At 46.2% G+C, this 24,690-nt stretch overlaps 1 protein-coding gene across 4 annotated transcripts in view; it reads right to left on the reverse strand.

Moving 5' to 3' along the window:
- PLEKHM3 (pleckstrin homology domain containing M3) overlaps window positions 1–24,690 on the reverse strand; it is a 122,505-nt gene that overhangs the window by 92,822 nt on the left and 4,993 nt on the right. Inside the window, exons 1-4 of one of the 4 annotated variants that reach the window (XR_005105757.1) lie at window positions 23,455–23,620; window positions 22,891–23,045; window positions 12,490–13,350; window positions 517–1,452 (exon numbers count right to left, since the gene is read on the reverse strand). Coding sequence is in view for 3 of the 4 variants with exons in the window: in XM_037397545.1 (XP_037253442.1) it covers window positions 517–1,452; window positions 12,490–13,093 (1,540 nt within the window). In the remaining variant the exon portion in view is untranslated. Of the gene's footprint in view, window positions 1–516; window positions 1,453–12,489; window positions 13,351–22,890; window positions 23,046–23,454; window positions 23,621–24,178; window positions 24,361–24,690 lie in introns of those variants that run through there. The other 3 variants (XM_037397545.1, XM_037397547.1, XM_037397546.1) reach the window with 3 other exon arrangements.

A 24,690-nucleotide genomic window follows, 5' to 3' on the forward strand; every position in this document is an offset into this window, starting at 1 on the left:
ACGCCTGAACCTCAGTGCCAGAACACATATCACCAAATGATGGTGTTTCAGGGAAGCATATATGCTTTGAGGAGTCTCCCCAAAAGGCTCAGAGCTGAAAATGAGTTCCAAAAATGACCCAGAGGAGACACACTAATAAAACGAAACAGAAGTGCTCAAAGTTGGAAAGTTGCATCGTATCCAGAATTCAAATCCCTTTGATTCTGGATCACCTTTCCAGTGTCCTGAATCAAGAAAACAGCTCGGTCACCCTGTAAGGCGGCACTGGCTCAGTAGCACTGTATGTGCAGGATCTAACATTCCAGCATTACTCATCATCCAGGTGAATCCCTGAATATCCCCATAGGCTTTTCCTCCATATCTTACAGACAGCAAAGAAAGGCTAACGCACCTAAGTGTCTACAGCCATAGTGAGAGGCAGGGAACGGCTGTGTGCTGCTAAAAAATGAACATGCTTTTCCAAGTGATTTTCTTTTACTGCAGAAGGGGAGTGGGTGCAGGAACCTGGTTGCTTACCTGCACACTTGAAGCTCTGAACTGTGAGCCCCCTCTCTAGAGACAGCGTGGTCAGGATGCTCAGGAAGCTGGTGGTCACAGACTGGCGCTTGCTCTTTCTAAGATCATTTCCAAAGGGCCGATCTCCAGGTTTGTTCCTAAGTGTGACCTGTGGATTCTGAGTTAAACTTCTGGTAGTGCTGGCTGCTGCTCTCAGTGCGTCCATCCACTCCTGGGCCCTCTGACGGGTCTCTGCACGCAGGCGGAGGACATCTTGAGGAAAAATGACCTGAAAGCAAGAGTCACAGCCATCCTGAGTATCTGTCTGGACCGACAGGCACACATCGACATTGTAGCTCAGCAGAGGATCTTCATCAAGCCTACCCGGCTGGAATGCCATGAGGTAAGACCTGTTCAAGACAAAAGTAAATGCCTTCCAGTTATTCTGGACAGTTAACCTATAAAGAGTCCCTGATTTGAGAATATTTTGGTACTCTTTAGTGTTTTCAGTCAAATTCATGGATAGGAAGAGTTCCATAGGCTTCTCTAACAATCCATTGGTTTGAGAAAGGTCACTGTTATTTTCAGGCTTTGGCACATTCTCCAGTTTCTCCTGCTGTCTTGTGAAAGCAGGCACAGAAGCACGCACCACTTCCCACAGTTTCTGTCCCCAGTCCAAAGCCTCCCATGAGGACTCCGCCTTCAGCTGCAGCTGTGAGTTGTCTGACAAGACAGCGTCCACCACCTTGGTTTCAATGCAACCACTAACAGTGACCCTTTGAAAAAGCATGAGTGGATACACAGTGGGAAGAGTCTGGTTGCCACTGCTGTCCAAGCAATATAGGTACAGTTTGTATGGGGAGAGCTCAGCGTAACAGGTTTGCCAGTAGCTGTCATTGTCTCTTCTAATTTCTAAATATCCCTTCTTCAGAATATTTGGGAACATTGGCTTGTGTTCTGGAGGAAACAAAACGAGAACATTATCATTAATTTCTTTTAAATAATCATTTTGAATTGTCATTCCGGCTCATGCAACTCTCCCACCCATACATGATACATCTGGAGGATAGGATCACAGAAATAGCCTTCACACAATAGGTTATAATTATTAAATACAAGCACTGACTCCACATCTGAGACAAAGAGAATGCAGAATTTTTTTACCCAGAGGTACCAAAGCACTTCACAAAAAAGGGGACAGGGAAACAGAGGGACAAAGGAGCAAAGCAATTTTTCTAAGATTATCCTGGATAGCGACAGAGCAACAACACTGCAAGTCTCCCAGAATCTAGTCCAAAAGAATACAGTATTATCAAGTAATCTATTGCCAACTAAAATAGATCTCACAGTGAGAAACACATACAAACTAAAATGCCACCTTCCCCTCCTGCCCTTCTCTGTCCCAGGCTCAACTTCATGCTTTCACACACAACCCCTCTACCTTGCCCCTGTCCCCAGCAGCCCAGGGGGAAGGAGAATGGGGGGTTGTGGTCAGTTCCTCTCTGCTGCTCTTTCTTCCCTCTCACACTTTTCTCCTGCTCCAGGATGTGTCCTCTCCAAGGGCTGCAGTCCTTCAGGATAAACCTGCTCCTGCATGAGCTCTCCATGGGCACAGTTCCTTCAGGGCATCTCCACCTCCTCCAGCATGGGGTCCCACATGGGACTGGAAGGAGATACCTGCTCCACCACGGTCTGTCTCCCCAGGGCCTGCAGTGGAATCCCTGCCCCAGTACCTGCAGCACCTTCTCCTCTGACCCTGGGCTGCTTCTCACACTTTTTTCCTCACTCCTCACACTGCTGGGCAGTGCTTTGTCCTTTCTGACATGCAATCTGTCAAAGAGGCCCATCTGGTGGCTCCCACAACTGTGCCCTGCATTGAGGCCACTGGAACTGGCTGGAACAGCTCCGCTGCCAGCACCTGGGCACCGCACCTGGCAGTGACTTACCTAAGACACGGGGAATGGAGAACTGTGACCAGCAACAGCACATCTCAGCACGACCTGGGATCAGAACATTTTGCACAGCTCCATTTACTGGAGAGGAGCTTTGCTGATTTCTGGGAATCACGGTCAGGACCAGCAGACATGACCAAAAAAGAGAAGCAAGAGGTTTCCCAGACCCACACACAGATATCTAAGTGACTCAGCACTTCAGGTGCTTCAGACCCTTTCACAAACCTTGGCACAAAGCAAACTCAAGGGGAGTTTTCTTCACCCCCAGAAAACCAGCCATATATGAGTCAGTCTGGGCACCAAAGTGATAGGAATTTAAAAGAAATTATCTAAAGCATTTCTGAGTTTTAAAAAAGGTTTCCACGCAAGATTTGCCCCAATCTGATTTGCACCACTTCAACCATCATCAATACATGCAAACTGTATTTTCACCTTGGGCAGGACATGTGGCTCTGTACAATTTTTGTCAGTCTCTGTATAAATTCAGTGGCATTCACACTATTATGCTCTAACACCAACTTTAACAATTGGACCCCAAAACAACCCAGCCCTGAGGAACAAATTTTTGCTTCCATTTGACTTCTAGTTCCACTTGCTTCACTTACAAACACTGACAAAATTAACAGACACAAGTGAAGAGGTTGACAATCTCCCTCAGAGAACAGTATTACTGATGCAGGAGCAAGGTAGCCACCTGGGAACAGCTCCTCATCCACCGCCTGGCACAATTAGGTCAAAACAAAATCAGCATCAATTGACCTTAACAGGCAGTGTTACAAACCACATCAACACAGGAGCTGTTTCACCAGTGGTTTCTGCCCTCAGGCTGACAGCCTTTGAAAGAGCATAGGGCAGACAGCTGGAGGCACAAAGTATTTTCAGCATCTCAGCTTAACCAATTACTACTCATGTTAACAGGCCACGCTCTAACAAGTTTTAGACATGATCACCTCCGAGTGTACCTAGGATGCATTCAGCGCAGATCTAACAGAATAGAAGCTTGATGAAGCTTGGAACAAAGAGCCAAAGAAGAGCCTGTAAAGAAGTCACCGCATCCCCAATCTGTACTGGGCTTCCCTGCTAACATGGCCAGGGTTACTGGCCATGCTGCTCTTCCCCACCACCAGCTAATGGGCCAGGAACTATGAGTGTTTGAGGGACTCAGTTACTGTCCAAGGGGCTTCTGACACCAACTGGTGAGAAAGCAGAACCTGGGCTGTAATGTACATTCTAAGGAGATGCTCCCACCCTTGGCTGAAAGCACTGCTATAGTTGGTTGTGAGTGTCGTGTATGGGCAGGAGGAGGATTCAGGACAGCAAGCGTAAAAATAAAAAGCTTTGTCTAGCTCTTCAGTGAAGACCAACTTTAAGGATTTACAAAGATTAAGCAGACAAGTTTCAGTTAAACTTAATGAACAAACATAAGAATTAATTGTTTGATATATTTAACGTGGATATGCAAACCTTATAGGGTTTAAAAAAACAGGGGGAGGATGCTACCACCCATCCACACTAACAAGAAGGATGCACTCAGGTTTTGCATTGCCAGCTCAGCCTCAGCTTCCCCACATTACCCACATACTCAGAATGGAGCCTGCACTTAACACCACATTCAAAGCACTCTACCTACAAAGATTTCCTGCATATATGACTAAAATCATAACAACAATTTAAAAATTGCTACTGTGGCACTAGGTCTGAAAAGGTGGAAAAGAAATCAATATAACTATGCCTTGCAGACAAATAAGCTACTCAAGAGTATTTCGGCTAAATATGAAAACTGAAAGCCTAATCTAAAACTCAAAATGGCAGAGAAAAACCACTTTCATAGCCCAAATGGATAGATACACACGCATGCACTCACACGCACTAAAAGAGAACCGATTTTGTTCACTGTACATCTCTGGCCCTGACATTCATTAGTATTTCTGCGCTAACTCAAAAGCCATTAATTTCTCTGAAACCCACACTAATCCCTTTGTAGTGCAGATAATGGGCAGCCATTCTAGAGTCATCTTCCCTTTCTATTAATCCAATCAGGGAGGCAGCCCTTCTGCAGCTCCAACTGCAATCTCTCTCGCTTCCATCAAGTACAGATGACAGTTCAAGCTTCTCCATAATAGGACAACTCGTAACCTTCCCCCAGCCACTCCTCCATCTGCACGCAGGTTTGCTTGTCTTTTGTTGAGTTACAGAAAGGCTATCTCTCCCTGCCTTTTCACAGAGGCATCCCCCTCTCCCGCCTTCACCCCACTACTTCCCTTCAAGCTCCCATGAATCAGCTGCACTGGCTCTGGCTCTAACTGGGACAGAACCAGCAGCCAATTTGATTAAAATTCAAATGCTTCGTATTGTTTAGGTCTGGGCAATAGAGGTTGGCAGAAACAGGCTGAATCCATATGCTGCACATACAAACACACCTTACAACCCTCTACTCCTTTATCTCCTCAATGTGCAGAGTGCCAGATAATACCTTTCCACTTAGAAAGCAAATGCTCCATCCACCTTCCAAACAGAAACTGCATCTCTTTTGCTCCCTACAGAGACAGGGAGAGTAAATTGAAGTAGAGTAAAAAAAGGGAAATAATCACAGTAAATGGCCCACACCTGAGCCATCTGGAGTTCTAATTTCAAGGGAAGAGGGGGAAGAAGGCAGAGGGAAACAAAGAGAGATCTAGAAGCTGGGGATAGGGCAGTATCTTCCCCTACATTTCTCCTCTCCTTTGGGAGCTGCCCACTTGTCCCGGCTAGGAACTCCGCACCGAGCACACATCCACTGCTCTCCACACTTGGGGTCAGTTGGTGCGACCAGCACCACAGGAGAGGGAGTTGTCTCAGCACGTCCAGAAGATATATGCTCCTGAACAACCGGCTGTCCCTCTTGGTATGGCAGGAAAACTTCCCCTGTTTTCCACTACTGAAGCATTTCTGATGACAATAATAACAAGTAACCTGGAAAAGGGCTGAAGCAGAGATGCCTTGTTTCTGAGGGGGTTGTCTCTTGAGGTGGCAGTCCCCTCTGGATTCTCTAATGCTTAGTAAAGAGATGAGTGTAAGTTACAGAGTTTTTGTCAATAGTCCTTGTCTCTGATTTCCACAGAACTTAGCAGACACCTTTGCGACCCAAAATGCTCTCAAACTGGGTTGGGCTAGTCACGTCCTTGGTGTGGGTTGCTACATCAGGGACAAACTGTGCCTCAGCCAGTATGACTCAGATCCACAATATCCATTTCCCTTCTAGTTAACAATACGGTCTTTTCTTCCCACCTATTTTCCTATCTGGCTCTGCAGGTATAGCTCTTTCAGGCATGTATATCCGATTCCACTTGGTACTGTAATAACGGCATTGACATTTAGCCACAAATTTCCAGCAGATGGCTGTCCTCAAGCCAAAACTGGCTGCTTCTCCCAATGCTACTTCTTTCCAAGGGACCACTACAGCAACAGGACTTCTAACTAGGCAGGAGTTTGCATTAATTTATATAAAGAAACAGCACCCCTCCCCACCAGAAGGGCATTCACTCTTTTTCATCTTCCTTAGACACAGGGAAAGGAAAACCTGCTTTGATAATGTTGGACTTGCAAACCCTTAATTTTAGATTTATGCATAGCTGTTCATGAAAAAACAGCTCCTCACTGAATGAATTGCCTAAACAGATAAAGAACTGAACAAATTATTTGTTATGATTTTCCCTTCAGATGTGGCATTGTACAAGGAACATACAGGAAACTGCTGAAGTCCATAGCTGCCCAGCCACTCCATCCGACCCTTTTTGCTCCTCTGCAGCAAGTCAAACACTTGCATACTGTTTGCTGAGCAGATGCACCAGCATCCTGTGCCTACTGACACAGTGCCTGTGCCAAGAGGGCAGTGGAGTGGAGAAGGAGGTTGGATCCAAAGTGCAAGACCAAACCAGAACAGCACTCAACTCTGGCAGAGACAAAAGTATAATGAGTTCAAAGAGACGGTTACCTACTACCAGTTAGGAGATGCAAGCAGCACTTGCAAAAGAAGTGAGAATATCAAAGAAAGATGGATTTGCTGATTTTTTTTATATATTTATTCAATTCAGTTTAAAAAGAAGGAAGAAAGGGTATAAAGTGACTGCCAAAGCTAAGAAAACAGGGTCAGTTCACATTAGGAGAGTTAGCTGACATCACTAAGGGAATGATAGCAACTAACCAGAAAATTCAGTTATGAAAGTCATCACAACATCACTGGAAGCAATCAGCACTGCCCCAGGAGATGAAAACTCTGTTCATTAGCTTTATGGAGTGTCGTAACTCCAGAGCAAAAACCTCCATAAAGAATAACCCTTGCAACCAGAACAGCTTCACAACCAAACTCACCAGCACTGTTTACTGTAGTCCTCCTGCACTGTGAATTTATCCACTGTATGTGAGCCCCTCCCATCCCCTCCCACCGCACTCCCCTCTTCATCACTCTGCACCCTCCCAGGCAAGGGAGTGGAGTAGGTCATGTTTCCCTCTACTCGGGGCAGCTGTCCAGCCTAGTCCCCTGCTGCTGCTCTCTGCCAGCCCCCAGGGCCCTTCCAGCTCAGAGGGTGCCCAAGCCCAAAGAGAAATCAGGAGTGAGCCTGCAGGGAATAAGTGTTGCACTCCCTGAATTAGCCAGGGGAGTTAGTGGAAAGTATCATCTGGCAGATGAGTTGAAGTCAGGTGATCCAAATTACATTCCCATTTGATCTTGGGCAAAGCACCTCACCTCTGTCCTTACTCACCCTCCTTACCCTTACTGTGTGGTATATTTAAGCTGTGATCTCCTGGGAGAAGGGGCTCTCTCTTGATAGATGCACAGACAGGGCCTGGCACTTACAGACTCCTGCAGTGGAGGCCATCTAACTCGTATTCTATTTTAAATAACATTTTTGCCTCCTCAAATCTTGAAAGGCCTCAAATCTCTGCAGTACAGCTACCTTTTTCTTGACTACCTTCTAATGCTGAAAATAAATCGGCCACAGGAAAGGGCATCAGTTCTCCAACTGGCTTGATACCTCTGGGATTATTTCCAAGTGGTTTGAGGCTTCCTGCTCTCCAGAGGGGAAGGTGCAGAAGTGTTATTTCCGCACCATCTGCTTCTCAAATGGCAGCACCATTATCTTCTGCACAACAACCACAGACCTATAATGTTGTGCCATCCCAGTGGCAATTAATGACCTGTTGGTCTGCCCTGGCTATGTAGCTTCTACATACCACAGAAAAAGGACAGCATTACAGGGGTGTTTTGCAAAATCACAAATGGCAACTAGGTTTCAGAAACCTCCCTGGTAGATAGGTCAGGAGCTACGCTTTACCTGGCCGTCACTGGAGAGAAAATGTGAAGGCTGCATGTCACACCTCTGGTATTTCACACCTCTCAGGATCTCTGGCCACCTCCACCTCGGCAGCAGCTCCTCCTTCCAGCTAGCTGCCTTTGCAGCTCCTCCCTGAGCAGGACAACAGCAGCAACAACTGATGGCACTGCTGTCTGCTGCTGTGACCCACCACCACAAACCTGTTCCACACACTGGTATGTACCCCGAAATGCTGCATGAGCCAACATCACAGGCGCAGAGCTAGTACCAGCCACCACTACTGCTGCTGCTGAAGGTGAGGATACCTGGCAAACAAAGAGAACACCCCAACATAACAGCTGTGCAGTCACTCAAACAAGAGAAAGTAACACTGGAAAACAACTCCTCAGAACTCAAGGATCACTCCTAGTCCCCAGCCTGTGAATCAGTGGCGTGTTGCTCATGAACACCAATTTAGATGTCTTACCTCCATAAAAGCACACTAGAAAAGTATGCAATATGTACAAGAGCTATATGAAGAGAGTCCCAAGCCTCTCTTGAAACATCCCCTGCAAAAACTGACTACAAGGTCATACTTTTAAAGTATCCCAAATGATGGCTAGGCTCCCAGACTGATAAAAGAATTGTGAAGAGAGGGGGGGAAAATAGGTGTTTTTTTAAACCAGTCAGTCAAAAGAAAGAGGTGAAATTCTGGCCTTGATCAGAGACCATAGAATTTGGGCCTGTTGGCCAGTTTTAAGGCAATCACCTTTCTCTGATATCTCTGTTCTGCCATGCCATAGCGTTGCAAACATCTGGTAGGCTCAGCTTCCTGGCAGAACATACTGCCAGAATCAGTGGGGCTGGCTGGGTACCTCCATAGCTGCCTGTGGAGAGAGGCACAAGGTGCCAGCCTTCTGCAGTCAGTTTGTCATGGTGCAGGTGCTCAGCACAATGACAGCTGTAGGGTTCCCCAAGCTCACAGGCATGGCAGGCAAACAAAACAGCTACCCAGGAAAAGTGCTATAGCATCCCACAATCTTGGGAGCAGCTGTGTTTGAATGAAAACATCCACATGACTATCAAAGATAACTGCTCACATTGTGTTTTAGTGATCTAAGCAAGCTTTCGCTGAATACTACAGATGCAGCATTCTCCCTTTGATTCCCAGGCCACATGTCCAGAAATACAAAAGCCTGCCTTGAATAGGCGTACAACTTCCGTCTTTGCTAGCTCCACTTCCCCCTTGACACCGCTCCCTAGCACAAACAGCGTTCGTTTCTCTTGACCCTACTCCCCGGCACAAACAGCGTTCACTTTTAGTACACTAGCTGTTCCTGCCAGCAGGCCTAAGGAGATACCGCCCCAAAAGGCACAGCTTCTTTTCAGATCCTTTTCTTTCACAGCACATGGGAAGGATCCAGTTTCATTTTATTTGTATTATAAAAAAGCAAGCAACAGGAACAGATAAGCTCATAGTAATAAATATACTATGAATAAAGGTAAGGAAAAAAAACTGTGAAGAGTTAATCTACGCAGCAACTTGGCCAGCCTCGGAGGACGGGGAGACCTCTGCAGGCTCCAGATGGAAGTCCTTCTACAGCAATGAGGCCTGACCAGCAGTGGCTGAAGTTGCTCTCAGTATTTCATATGCGTTCATTTCATCTGTATTAAAGCCCTGGAAAAGGATGTCTCCACAGGCTGCAGCCACTATGACCCCTTCAATCACTGCAGCAGCTTTCAGTCAACCTTAAAACACATTTTTCAGTCTTTTGTGAAAACAATTACCAGTTCCAGATACACATATCTGCAACACCTACTTTCTTGCTTTTCTCTTTTCAGCTCAGCTCACAGTAGCAGCAAACTCTATGGCAGGCTCTCCTGTAAACACAGAGGGAAGAAATACCATGGCTTCCTTCTAAAACCTGTGCAGCTGTTAAACAGAACAGGTTAAGGAAACAAGTTAAAACAGCGTATTTTCAGAGCACAGAACTTCTTTGAATCTTCATTGGATTAACCACATTTAAACAGTTTAAGTGTCTGCTGAGGGGCTGGGGTAAGTACAACTGAGCTCCACTGCTACTACCAAAGCAGTACGCCTTGGGTGCACACTGCGATGGGGTGACTGAACCCTGGATACAACCAAGCTTAAGGAATCCCACGGTTAGATCCACCTGTACACAGAGCACGTTTCTTGTCTTTTCTCTTCCTCTCATGGTTACATGACAGCAGGTTTTCTATCAAACTGTTCTAGACACTGGTTTGAAGTCCTGTTACAGACTTGACTCTGGACACAGCAAGGCCCTTTTAGGGCTTCCAGAAGGTTGGTGCATCTCCCTGTGGTCTGTAGCCTCTAAGCAAAGTGGACTGAAACAGCTTAAATGGGAGCCAGGGCGGAAGGAAGATTATCACTGCAGACAGCCCAGCTTCTGAAAGCACAGAGACTCTCACCCAGGAGGGGACGAAGACTGCAGCATGCGGTCCCTGACTTTGGAAGCAATGATGTCCCAGCACTGCAGTTCCTAATAAAATTTGTTTGCCAGAAGGGGAAGAAAAACCTACATCATCGTTTCCATTTTTCATTTTGCTTCCTTTTATGAACAGCTGCATCACACTGTCTTGCATCTGTGTGTAAAGGAGAGGGGGAACGTAATTTGCTTCACCCCACACTGAAATGCAACACATTAGGGTGCACCCCAATGTGCTCTTGCAGTTGCCTGAGCCCTGGACTGACAGAAGGGAGAACAGTTTGGCCTCAGACTCTGCTGCTCATACCCGCTGGATTGGTGACTTGCTTCTTACAGGCTGGGGATCCAGTGGCCGTCTGAAACAACTCTAACTGAGTAAGTACATGAACAGGTCTTTAAATACAGAATGGCTTGGGTATTTCTTATCATAAACAGTGTATGTTACAGAACCCCCATCTTTTTCTGAGGGCTGCGTGGGGAAATTGGGCAAAAAGTTTTAAGCTTAAAACACTGTCAGGGACACGTACTGACCTTTAATGGCTAGATTTTATTGGTGTTTCTGTGAGCATATGAAGGTGCTACATGTTAAGTTAAACCCATGAGATACCCAGGACACCACTGACAAAAACCGAGAGCTCTGTCTCCAGGCTTCTGGGCGCGTTCCTGTTCTGCATCCCTTTCACAGGAAGGACACAGAACAGAGACTGCACTCTGTGGGAAGCAGTGTATCTCCCTAATAAAAACAACAGCAGGTATACTTGCCTTTGTCAACCAAAAGCACCCTTCTCTGGGATATAGCAACTACGTCACAATATAACACAACCACCCAGAGGTTCGTGTATGCATATATACATATGTGTATATGTAGAGGAATTATAGAGGACTGTATGAAAAGCTTATTTGTAAGAAATTTGTGATGATTGGTAAACACATGAGGTATGAATTGTTAAAAAGAAAAAAAAAGGGGGGGGAATTGTAGAGGAAGGAAGCTGGGTTAATTAATATTGATAACATACGGCTGTGGGCTGGCTTCAGGGGCAGCGGGTTGGCCCATGTAGGCAAGGTGCAGCTGTGGCTGGTTCTGTGAAGTGGTTGGGCAGCCAAGGAAGAAGCAGAGAGTGTGAGCGTGCCCTGGATGAGGAGAGACTAGGAGAAGGCAGCAGAGGGACTGGCGTGAAGAGTATGTTGGTATGAGATGGTAAAAGACCTTGTTGCAGCTTGATAGTTTGGGAGTGCTGTGACGTATATATATACACACACATCCACAAACACCAAAATTAGACACCTGCTTTCCATGCTCCAAAATAGCTGACTTATCTGGAAAACCTAACCCCAAAGACCTGTTTTAACCCTAAACAGGCCACCTATTCATAACTGGAGTCATTCCACCATAAGCGCGCGCACACACACACACATGCTTTTACCACCTTTTGGTTTTTAAATTCCTTTGTTAAGTCTTGCCTTTATTTAGATTATAACAATCTCTGTGGAACTAACTGCTTTTCTTTTCAGTAAGTGCCCAGTCCACTTTTGGCTTCTGCAAAATAAATCATGGAGATGGAGACACTGGGTCAGTGTTTCCGAAGCCCTGAGCACAACCTCTTCCAGTGTACTGCTTGGGAAAGGAAGAGGAAAAAGTATCACTCGCTGAAACACCGCTTCATATGGCTCACTGGAGACGCCTGCTTCAATCTGATAACAAGACTTCCTGTACCCCATACAAAGCTGGCAGAGATGCCTTAATATTGACAAGCACAAATTGCATGCCTGAGTTTTTGTTAATTGTTTATGGACTGAATAGCCAGCATTTCTTAAAGAAACAGAGCAGAGATCTCAGGCCTCACAGTAAAGCTTTGTATGCCCTTTTTTTGATGGCCACTCTTCAATGTTTATGAAAACTGCCTTTTTTTGGATTTGCCATTTGCCCAATAGTTTGGGAAAATCAGGTAAGGAAATTATAAAAAAACATAATTTTTTTCCTGAGTCAAGCTGAACAAAATAGAAGCAAAAAGTAAAACAAGCTTCATTTTTCAAAGCATGAAAGGAACCGAAGTCAAGACTGGTTTGAAAACTGATCCTTAGGCAGGCAAACAGACAGAGCTACATCACTGACAACAAAGCCATGCTGATTTCTATCCTCTTAAGAGCCACCTCACAGCTGTTTTTTGGGGGGGTTGTTTCTTGTTTTTTTAGAACATGCAGCTCCTCTTTCAAGATAAATATTAAAAACATATAGGAAAGTCCTCATACCAACAGAAACAATAAAGCACCAGCACAAACCTGTATTTCCTTGAATGTCCTCTCCCTTGGTTAAAGCCAGGTAAGAGAGCAAAGCACAGTTATTGACCTGACCAGGCGCAGGTGGCTGCTGCAAGGAGGTGCCGGTGAAGACCATTCCCCAGCTTACATGGCTGATATCAGAGCGTGACCTGTTGTGCCCTGGTTTGAATGTGGAGGCTTCCTCATTCTGCACCAGGATGTCATTCACTGAGCGGGGCCTGTCTCTCCTCCGCTGGCAGATATTGAAGATGTTAAAAGCTGCGGTCTCCCCTTCCCCTGCCCAAGCAAGGTTGTCAGCAGCTGTTCCCCTCTGCACCACATGCTGGTCTTTGGCAGGGAATACTGTTTGAGCTTTGGTTTCCAAGAGGCCATTTTTGCAGTGATCCCATAAGAGGCTACTTTTGGCTAAGGAGGCGACATTCCTCAGATTCCTGCTCCCTGTTACCTGATCAAATACCTCGTGCCCAACCAGTTCCGGCACCTCCTGTACACCGTAGACCTCAGAGGGCTGCACAATCTTTTCAAGCTTAGTATCAAAACTATTGAAAAAGTCTTCAGTCACTTCCAAGGCAGGGCTAATGTCATCAACTTCAAGAGCCTCCATATCCTGCGCTGCCAGTGGGGCCAAGGCGTCGCAATGCGTTAAGAAGACACCACATGAAATCCAGAGAAGGAGATGCTTGACATCTGTCCTTGGCACACCATCAACTTAGAGATGGTGGGGCAAATACATTCACCAGCCACAATCCTTAGTGGTAGAAAGGAACCAAATCAACCCGTCTTCAGATGGGAGACTTACTATCCACTGATCAATCGGGCTACAGTCTCTCTATGAAATAAGCTCATAGTGACGGAGAATACCTGTAAAACAAAGCAAAACATCATGTCAGGAAGGGCCTTTTCCCAGGTAAATACATTTAATCACATCACTTCTCTCACAGTCCCCTTGATTTTACTTTCTCCATCTGACACCACGCTGGTTGTGTATGAAGAACCCCTTTGGGGCTTCTGTTGTTCACTTTCTGTGAACTCTGTATTATCACTTCTTGAACTGAAACTTAGAGACAGCATGATGGGGCACAAGGTAAAGGGAACAAAAGGGATGCCATTTGTTAACCAAGCTTTAGAAAGCTGCACTGAGGGGCACTGCCAACATCACAAATGCAGTCACCTAGGGAATGCTTGGTACAGGCTCCCTTCAGGCTGTAAGAAAAGGCTGAGAAACGAAGGGTTAGTAAAATAGGCCAATCAGCCTCAGAGAGTTTGCCACCTCCTCTCAGATTGCTTGCACTCCCAGTTTTAGGAGACCAATATGAGTTCTACAGCAGCTACTTGGCCTACTTGTCTGCATAAAGAGAACTGTGGTATTTGCCTAATAAATCAATGCTATTAGGCTGCTGCAAAGCACTGCACACAAGAGTTTCCCTCTAGAGTATCACTGGGAACCTAAATGAAACCACATGGCAACCTAAGCCCCAGAAAGACCATGCATTCTACCAGCAAAACAAAACATGCCATAACCCGCACCATCACAAATCTGCAGATCTTTACTTCCAAGCTGTTGACTGACTGGACATAACATAAGAATAGCAAAGGGCTTTAAAGCTAGAAGTACTGAAGAACTGTATTGACCCACCTGAGCGCACACTTGTGAGGTGGAAGGAAGGGGGGTTTCTGTTCCTTGTAGTGTAATAACAGGGTGTCTCATTGCTGACTTCTGTCTCACCAAGCCTGCAGCCTTCTAACCTCACCCTCTTGAAGTTCTATCCACAGTGCTGCCATGCTTGAGGGAACTGCATGGTAGGCATGTTTCAGTTAGGGAAATCAGAAATGTGGGCAAGTTCTTGGGACACGGAGACTGGACATTTGCGCTAGCAGGAGAACAGCTCCAACAGCTGCTAGGAGAAATCATGTACCTGGAGTCTGTACATGCAGAAAAGCCCGAAGTCAGAGATCTACATCCCAGCTTTCACCCCATCAGCTCAATCCTAGAAGCAGCAAAGCTGCATTAGCTCAGTGCTCTACCTAGATTAATACACTCTTAACAGAACTAATTAGCCTGCGCAGGCCTGATAATTAACAGCTCATTAGCTTGTGAACGCTGCTGAAGTGCTACCAGGACTCATGAAGATTTACACTTAGCAGGAAAAAACATCTATTAAACATCATCAAACACAGATAATACTTCTATTTAAGGGGTTTTTTTTTCAATCCAGGACAGTCTATTTGCCTAACTTCTATTAGCAAAGTTGTTTAATGAGCATTCTTTTCCTATAGCAAGGAGTAAGGAGGCCAGCAGCCCGTCAAGAAGGGGGCACAGAATCCTGTAGCACAAACCAATTCCCTCTGTAATGACATGCTGGCTTCTTCCCATCCCTGCTTCAGTTTTGGACAGCCACGACACAGTTGTGTTTGACATCAGCAGTTCAGACCATGATTTCTGCAAACGCACTCCAAGTAAATAACTTTCAATAACCCTGGAAACTTTGAGCCTTTACACGGAGAACTTCTTCCCCATATCTCACTTCAAGGATTCACTTCAGTAGCCTCATGGTGAACCAGGACTAAGATCACTTTCAACAAGTAAATGTAGAGTAAGACATTGAAGGCAGAGCCAGAACCACAACCAGAGGGCTCAGGAAAACATATCTGCAGTGGTTTCGAATTGGAATGGTATGGGAACAGACCCTCGGCAAAGCTGTACAACTGTGTCAGTTGACAGCAGTGGGAAATAAAGACATCCTGGGCACATCTGCATTGTCAGCTTAATGCAGCACAGAGTTCACTCTTGAAGCTCATTCCTGTCAGCAACCCCAGAACAACGTTCTGCTCACTGGTACCCTAGAGCTTGGGAGCTCCAGGAACAGGCTAAGCGATATGATGTGGTGCAACCCATCCACTTAGTCTACATCCTGCTATGACATGTCTTTAAAGCAAGAATGATATTTTGAAGTTGCAAAACTGCAACAGGCATTCATTTGAACAAAATCAGCACTAACATAATCATACACCAACAGTGAAAGCTACAGGCTGGCCCACTCAAAGATGCTGCCTCACAGGGGTTGGCAAAGAATACAGCCTTGCTCCCACTCAAGGGACTGGAGCAGCAATCGCTCCAGAAGGGCTTGTGACATTCCACTGAAGCGTTTCAGTGGTAGTAGATGCAATGTTGCTCTGTTCTTTACTTTAAATCATTAGGAAAGGTGGAAAGCAAGGGGGAAAAAATTGGCACTTACATTTAACAGGTTCATTTTTAAATGCTGGAAGCTTCATGTGGCCGCATGTTTCTCTGGATTCTGTGAGACAGGAGCTATGCAGTGTCTTGCAGCCAAGTGTGGTGATGCCGAACTACAAACTGACCTCGCATCCAGTAAGATGCTGAATCACAAGGTCATGAGAAGATGACAGGCCCCTGCATCACACAGCTCACAAATTGCAGCACTCATACCTTCCAAACTATTCTGTTTTTCCTGCCCAATAAAGATGTGAAATGTGACCTCAATGGTGGCAGGCTCATCCCTTCCTATACCGCCAAGAACCTCCCCGGATCAAAGAAAGAATTGTGCCAGTAATTCCCACTAGCACTGGGATTCTGTGATCATATATCCTCCATAAACACAATTTGGCATTTTCTGACAGTGGCACTCAACAAAAATTTAATTCAGACTTCTGCACTAATCTGGTGCCAAATGAAAGCAAACTTTGATATGGCAGTAAACAGCTCCATCAGAATCGCCTCCAGGAAGGAAACGAGCGGAAATCACTTGCTTCACATGAAGGGGGAAAAAAAGGCAAACAACAGGATAGGATGAACTCCTTTTAAACTACTATAAAATATATTATCTTATGCATTGTTTCTTGGAAACACCTGAAATTTTCCAAAGACAGTCAGTCTAAGGCAGTGAATAGGAGAGGAAGAGAGAAGCATCAGCCCAAACTATTAAAGACTGCCAAAGCTATACGCAACTGTAAGCAGGGATTTGTTATGGGAAGTACAAACCTAACAACTCATTCAGGCCCCTGGGAACTAGTCTTACTGAAAAAAAGGTGAAGGAACATGGTGTACTGTATTTTGCAAAAACTGCTGGGCACAGGGATTGCAGCAGCTGAGAAACATGCTTTTTCTGTATGTCTGCCTAGTGCAGATACAGCTTTCGTCCATGAACATGCAGCGGTCAGGTAATTAATGTGCACTTACAACATGAGTAAAGTCTTTACTATCGTGAGTTTATAGTGGCCATATTACCCACATGGCTGAGGTAAACAGCAAGGATTGCTGCCTGCACCACATGAATCACAGAAGTTCAGTTTAGTCATTAGTCAAGATTACTTCCGTTAGAGAAGCCACAGGGACTTAACCTAGGTTTCAGCACAGTCTGACAGCAAAGAAAAATCATGGATGACAAATGCCAAAGCATGTACACTGGAAGAGATCATTTAACTTCCTGATGTTCTTTTCTGGATCCCCACGGGACAAGGAAAATACCCAGGCATTGCATAGCAAAAATTAAAATGCACAGAAAAGGCAAGGGTAGGAAGCAATCTTGCAGGTGATTCACACCACCACTACAGGCACTCACTGCATACCCCCAGATTACACACTATGTTCAGGACTGTTATTCTAGCTCAGGCAGGAGAGAAAGCTAGAGCCAGCATGAGTTTAGGAACCAGTGACTGAAGAGATCCATTTAGCTCACCAATCCATACAGAAAGTATATATAAAAGAAGCACCTTTCAGTCTAGTTTCCTAAGGAAACAGGGTTTGTGCCACCATCCTGCCTATCTGCCATTTATTCTCCTTCTCTCTCTTTCAAGCTGCATGGGTAAGTTCAACTAGATGTGACAAAGCAGTAGTATCCTTAAAGATGCAGTTCTTGAACTGTTGTTCATCAATGCACAGGAAACAGGCCCAAACTCACCTTCCTGCTAAGGGGGAAGCAGGCAAAACTTGATCCCTTATGGAGGTCAGTGTCACCACATGGGTCTCTCCAAATTAGCCACAGCACAAGTGGTTAGTGTGAGATGGATATGAAAACGCTAGAATGCAGAGGAGGAAAGCAGGAAGGTGGAATAGGAGGCATCACACAACTTGATAAGCAATCTTGTTGGTTTTGGTGCTCACAGGACCTCCTCTTCAGTACGCGGGTAACAGAGATGTATAAAACAATGAGTGATACACAACAGATAAATAGGAAATCCCTCTTTTCTCTTGTATTTGGAGAGAAAATTAGAAAGGAACAACCAATGACGTTCACAGGCAATGTGTTCTGGAGGAAATGCATAAATCAGAGCTCTTGGCCAGCAAAAGATAGCAAAAGGCAGATAATAATGTTAAAAGTCCTCCAAGTCTCACCGATTCCTAACGACTCTTAGGCTCAAATTCCTGGCAAAGATTTGGGTGCTTCTGAGAATTTTATCTCAAGAGCAGAAGAGGAGTTTTACAAGTTACCTGTATGCAAATAGAGGACAAGGGTGCCTCAGCTACTGGAGAGCTTGCCTTATCCCCTTCTCAGCACTCTGGAACCTGCCGTGGGAACCAGCTCTCCTTATCTCATGCTGCATTGCAACTGTGGGCTGAAACTCCAATGCCAACAAAGAAAATAGAAAGGGATGTTCTTTCAATTGGGCAACAAATTGGTAGCAGAAAAAATTCAAGCAGCCTCAGGGACCTTTATTTCTGTTGTGTTGCAGGCCCGGACCACTACAGTGCAGTTTATGGGCTGTGACAAGCCTGGTCTGAACAACAGGTCATAAGAAAAGATCGATGTATACCCTCTTTGAGCACAACCCACTGAGGCTGGAGCAGCTAGTACCTAATGAGTTTTTTCGCCTGTCAGCCTGAGCAGCCTCAGCCTATGACCTGAATGTCTTCCAGTGGTACTCTGAAAAATCACAGCCTACGGGTTTTGCTGCTACAAGGATTTCTGACTAGCTTTATCGGTCACGTCAGCCAGGTATTGCCCAGAACCTAAATGGGACACACTTAGGTCAGTGACAGTCCCTGAAAACCAGGCTCTGCTGCGCAGAATCCCAGAAAAAAGCTATGGAACTGAAGACTTAGGCGTTACCTCTTAGTTAAGAAGTTGAGCTATATTTATCAGCTGGGCACACCTGAATGGGTAGAAGAAAGAATGAGGATGCACAGATGGCTGACTGTCACACACAAAGCCTTTTACCACTGCCTATGCACTTCTATACATCACTGATGCAGAACACTTGCAGAAGTAGTTGAAGAACTGGCAGTGGCAGCACAAGGCCCTTAAGGTATTGTGGAGTGCCCTCTTTCCAGCATCACCTTGCTGCAACTAGATGGCAGATGCTGCTTTATTTATTTACAGTACAGCAAGACCTACTCAGCAAACATTCTCCATCTTGTTCTAACCAGAAGCTTTTTCAAAGCATGATGGCATCTAGTTCTCTCCCCAGCCAGAAGCCCTCTCTCCCTTCATTGTACAGGAAGCACAGTATTACAGCTGCTGTGGTTGAAGCCTCAGCATACACTGTCCCCGGTCAGATCCATCATGCTGCATGCCATCCATATGTAACCAGTCCTGGTTCAAAACACACTCCTAGCAGTTATGAATTCCACACATACACTGGCCAGTTCTTTGAGCAGCAATTGAAAGCTACGCTCCTGCTTGCCTCTCATACTCAATTTGGAGAGGCAACTGATAACTAGGAATTTCATAAGGACAATTCCAGGGAGCAAGCATCAGCTGGCACACTGTCCCCGTACAAACTATCCCATTTTCTTGTATCCTGGCTGTATTTTGTTCCCTCAGCACAAGGCAAGCCCTCTCCCCAAGTGATTCCAAAACTCCAGGTGACCTACTGTTGTGTACACCAAGTGAGCAACACAGCACACAAGGTTGTCACATCCATCATTTAAATGTCTGGATGAAATTTACTGTGCCTTGAAAGAAGATAAAACTACAAGAAACATTTAATATGGAACGGGGAATCACCATTTCAAAAAGGCTGCCATGTGAGTCCATGGTTGGTTCAGCATGGCATGAATAATTATCTTTAGATCACATTGTTAAAGCCCCTCTTCAAAAGCCTCTTCCCCCCACACACAACTGAGAAATTAATTGCTTCAAATTTTCAGAAAATACTAGTTTTAAAGTGTCTCACATGAATACCTTCTGTTTAATGTTCCTGCACAAAACCACTGACAATATTCAGGAAAAGCTCACAAAAACTGAAGAAAGAAGCTTTCTCATCAGGAATGCTTGGCTATAGGGCCAGGTGCTAGAGAGGATAACTGAATGTAAGCATAACCATTTTCATGTTGTAAGCCCACCTGTTTGCTACAGTCTCATTGCCCTTAAGGATGAAATCAACCACCAACATTTATTAGTGAAGAAGAGCTCCCACATCCTGTCTGCTAGACCCAGGGAGAGGCAAAGAGCAGGAACAGCTGCAATTAACTTGGTACAATTAACCTGCAATCATAGTCAAACTAAAAGCCAGCAGTGACCTTTCACGCTACAGAAAACAAAACAACCAACTGAGAAAAGATGAAATGAAGAAAGAGGTGAAACCAGGGAGGTAGAAGAACACCATATTCTGTGAGGGGAAGCAGACCCTTAGCAAAGATACATGAGTCTCACTCTGTGAAGCACGTTTCCCCCAGCTTCTGATCTGACCCAGTGCCTTTAACAAGGAGGCTCCCCAGGCATCCTCCCTATGTGGGCAACTAACACACCACAGCTAAAGAACACCTCATCCAGTGATGAGCACACAGTAATGAATAATAAACAGTGCTTATAGACTATGTTACCTTTAATTTTAACTGCACTTTGAAAACAGTAATTAAAATGTAAGAAACTCTAAGCTGGAAAGCACACAACAGCCTGCTGCGCCAGAACAAAGTGAGTCCAGAGGGTGAGGAGGACCCAGCAGAGGAAGATGGACCACAGAAAGCTTTTCTCTTCTGGAGACTGACTGCCACACAGCTCTCCCAAGATCTTTATCACTGACTCCTTTGCCTTGCAGCCATCTGACACACATCCCTCCTGGCTGAGGAGCACCACCGAGTAACCATGGGCTGTATCACTTCCCGTGGGTGAGTAACCATTTGAAAACTCAGTATCTGGACTGGGACTCGACCCTTGGCAAGGAAATGAACAGAAAGCAAAGCAGACTGACTGGAGGGGAGTTAGGTGATGGTGACACACTGTGCAGGCTGCAGGCCAGCCAAACCCGTCAGCATGTGGGCACCTTTGTACGTTATACGAGACGAAAATCTGGCTACCCCCTTGAGCGTGCTCCCTGTTGGCTGGCTGACCTTACAAGGCAGGGTATCAGGCAGAGGGGAACAGAGGCTCTCCTGAGGTCTAGCACCGCGCCTGTAGATCCTCTGGAAGCAAACACTTCAAACCCACTTCAGGCAGTAAGTCCACATGGACAAACAGAATGAAGCGTTGCAGTGGTTTGGCCTGAGGCACGAACGCATTGTCTTAAACATACCTGTAGCCTCAAATAACAACACGAGTGAATTATCTCTATCCTTGGGTTCATTCGCTTTGTGTCTACAGATTTGTGTGAAGTTCTACAAGTTGCATTTTCCATGTTTCCCATGACTACAAGAACTCCTCCCCGCTCTGCAAGGCAGACACACAACACAAAACAGCCGGTTACCTCCCAAGTTCAACACAAGTAGTACAGAGACTGCCAGGTAACAGAGTATCCAAGACGGGTGATACAAACCTCCAGTACAAAAGGAAACACGACTGAACTGGACACTCAAGAAACAACAACCAACATGGCTCAGTCTAATATTTCTAATTGTATCTGTCATGATGTACCAGCTTGTCTCCTGCTAGGATGTGGGGGAACTTTGTATATGCCAGGTGAAATTTTTTTTTTTTTCAAAAAATAAACATTTCTGGCTAATGCAAACTGAAATTTTGTAAGTATGTCCCTACTCCACACTTCCTAGAACTACACTGAAGGGAAAAGACAGACAGCCCCTAAAAACTTTAACCTTTTTTTTTTTTTTTTTTTTAGAAATAAAGAGATCAGAAATTAAAGTATTTTCAGTTTGTCCCTATGCATTCCGAACAGAAATAAAAGGCACATTTTGTTCTTGAGAATGTTGCTCCTCCAGGACCCATTTACAGAGACTGTTGAGAATCAGGCTGCTGAGCTTTCAGCTGTTGTGTGCAGCCACGTCCTGCTGCACCCTGAGGTGGCTGCATTTAAGAAATGAAGGACATACAGACCGGGGGCTGCCAGAAGTCAACATTTATCTCCTTATAACTAGGACTCAGAAGATACTTTTGGACCTTTCTAGATGAAGCACTAGCTAATATAAACAGCAATTTAATAATTGCCCCAGAGACCAGAAGGAGGGTAAGAAACACAGCATCTCCCACAAGAACATGTGAGACATTTCTTCCCTGACATCATGGTGTGGCCATAAGAAAATATACTCAACATCCAAATCTGCCCAGCACACAGCTATGAGTAGCCCTGATCTGTGACTGCAGCCAACTCATCTCTAACCGTGGTACTCAAAGAGCTCAGCTGGGACAGCACAAGCCTTTCTGCAGTGAGACCTGGGTTCCCCATAACTATTAGTGGTTGAACGCTGACATTGATGGAAATACAGTGTTTAACAACAACTTCATTTCAAACCTCAAACTAAGCCCTCCTCCTGTCTTTCAAACAGCCAGGACCACAGTGGTTTGGCGCATTAAATTAATTGGGGAAAGAGGGGCAGGGAAAGGAAAGGAAGCAGTGATCCAAATAATGCTGAAGTTCTACAAACTACCACAGCAACCCAAACCCTCAGGTCCTGGCAGCCCTGCCACAGCAGCTAACCCCACAGGCTGGTTGTAACCACATGTACCGCTAGAGTTGTGTGATTACTCAGCACAAATGCTATTTTCTAAACTGAACAATAACTTCATTACAGAAGAGGTTAGCAGAGGCTCAGCAGAAACCTCAAAACACCTGATGAAAAATGTTAATACATACTGTGACTTCACTCTGATAAAGTTCTGCAGGAATGATGTATCTAGCTACTGTAGACTACTAAGATCCTTTGTTCCACTACGTACTGCCCCATTTCATATTTTAGACTTCTGGAGGTTTTTTAATCCCAAATTTAATTCACTCATTTTGGATAAATCAGCCTTGAAAGTTGTGAGATGAAAACTACTGTTGCTTCAATCTATGAGCATTGGTCCTACTAAGATTCAGATGCTTTTATTCTAATATACTGTGCCTTTTTGTAGTCCCTTAGCGGGACTACACAGTGCCTACATTAGATTTGTCTGTACGTCTTTGCAGGATTGGGGCCGTAAGTGCATATTTGCAGAACAGAGAACAGCTCAGGCGCAAGTCATGATTCCTTACACAAACCTAATCTCGAGCTTCTTCCCCTTCCCTTACCTTGCAGTGCCGGCGACTCTAGCATCTCTGCTGATACTCCACCTAGCACACACGGCCCACATACAGATACTGTCCTGTCGGGCCTATCTGACTCCAGATGATCTAATTCCACTGGCTGGGTTTGGGTGCTTGCTTCTGTAAAAGCAGCGATTTCACTGCAATGTAAGAAGACCACGGCATTATGTCATGCTCGGAGCTATTACAGCAGAGAGGCATGCCTGCACGCTGTGCCTACACATGCTGGAGTTTGACTCTACCGGCGGGGAGCAGCCCCCATTCCCGCCGAGGTGGTGAGCGGCAGCGAACCAAAGCGCAGGGCCCTTCCCTGCGCACGGGAACGTGTCTTTCCAGACGGGCACATGACCACAGACGTGTCCGTGCTATAAATGCAAACAGGGCCAGGGCCGCGCCCGGGCCGCGCCGCAGCCCGCACACCCGCTCGGCGGGTGGGCAGCGCGGTGAGGGCTGCGGCCAGCCCGGCCCGGCGGCCCGCCCCGGGGGAGCCGGGGGACCGCGCAGACCCTGCAAGCCGCGCACCGACCCCAGCCCAAAGGGAGTATTTACCTGCCGCCCCGGGGCCGCGCTCTGCCGGTGCTCCCAGGAGGCCCGGCGCGGAGCGGAGCCGCGGGCACGGCACGGCACGGCACGGCGCGGCGCGGCCCCTCCTCGCTGCCGGGCGGCGGGGCCGCGTCCTGCCGCAAAGCCGTCCCGGCCGCCGCGGGAAACGGCTCCGCGGCACCAAGGTTCCTGCCGCCGCTGCCGCCCGCCCAGGCGGCAGCCCCGGCGCTGGGGGAGGCCCGGGCGGAGGTGGCCGGGCGGCGGTAGCGGCGGCCAGGGCCCCTCCGGCCTTGCGCCAGCTACTGACGGTGGGAGAGCAGCTCCGCGTCCCAGTGACCCACCAGCTGCTTACTTCCTCGTAAATAAATAAATAAATAAATAATCGCAAAATCTTCGGGTTTTCCTACACACACATAAGGGGTAAAATTGCACCTTTCCACGCATCTAAAGCAACCGAGATTCTCAGGGAGCTGACACCCGACTTAAGGAGAGGCAGAAAACGCAAAATCCTAAATGGATTTTTAACAATCCCAAGTGCAAACACGCTTAGCGAGACACAAAGGCTGCAGTGCAGGGAGCAGCGCAGCGTGTGAATTCAGATCCCCCCAGGGCAGCAAAACCATCTCCAGCCCAACCTGTCACCCAAAGAAAACAAAAAGTTACAAGACAATTACAAATGAGTTTTTTCATTGGTATGGATAGCATGGCACACCACCCAGCACGCCCTCACCTGAATTTTGACGTCAAGCACACAGAGCCAGGCTCCGCGCAGCACCACATGTGCATCACGACGCGGGCGCCACGCTGCCTTCCACTGACCGCAACCCAGGGGAGCCAGCGGCGCTGCTCCAAGCAGCACGGCAAGGTCAGTGCTGAGATGTAACGGCACGAAAATGCGGCGCTGAACTGGGTCTGTAAAAAGGATTCACAACAAAAGGCATGTGTTAGGTTAGCTTCCATCTGTAGTTTTTCTTCTCATATTCACACACCGACCACTTAGCATATACTGTGAAATGCGACTGGCACGACCGACAAAGTTGTGTTCGTATGGGTTACCTCATTTCAGTGACAGTAGGGATGAATCGGAGCCTTTGGCACAAAAAAAATAACAGTTTATCTGACTGAAAATTATGTAATCTTGGCCTTTACAAATTATATATTACTGGAGCACCATACATTTCAAGCACTCCTCCTAAAGATGAACGGCTTCTTCACTGGGTAAGAGTCAAAGATTGATGTTTT

Source organism: Falco rusticolus, chromosome 8 (genome assembly GCF_015220075.1).
Source record: "Falco rusticolus isolate bFalRus1 chromosome 8, bFalRus1.pri, whole genome shotgun sequence".
Lineage (NCBI taxonomy): Eukaryota > Metazoa > Chordata > Aves > Falconiformes > Falconidae > Falco > Falco rusticolus.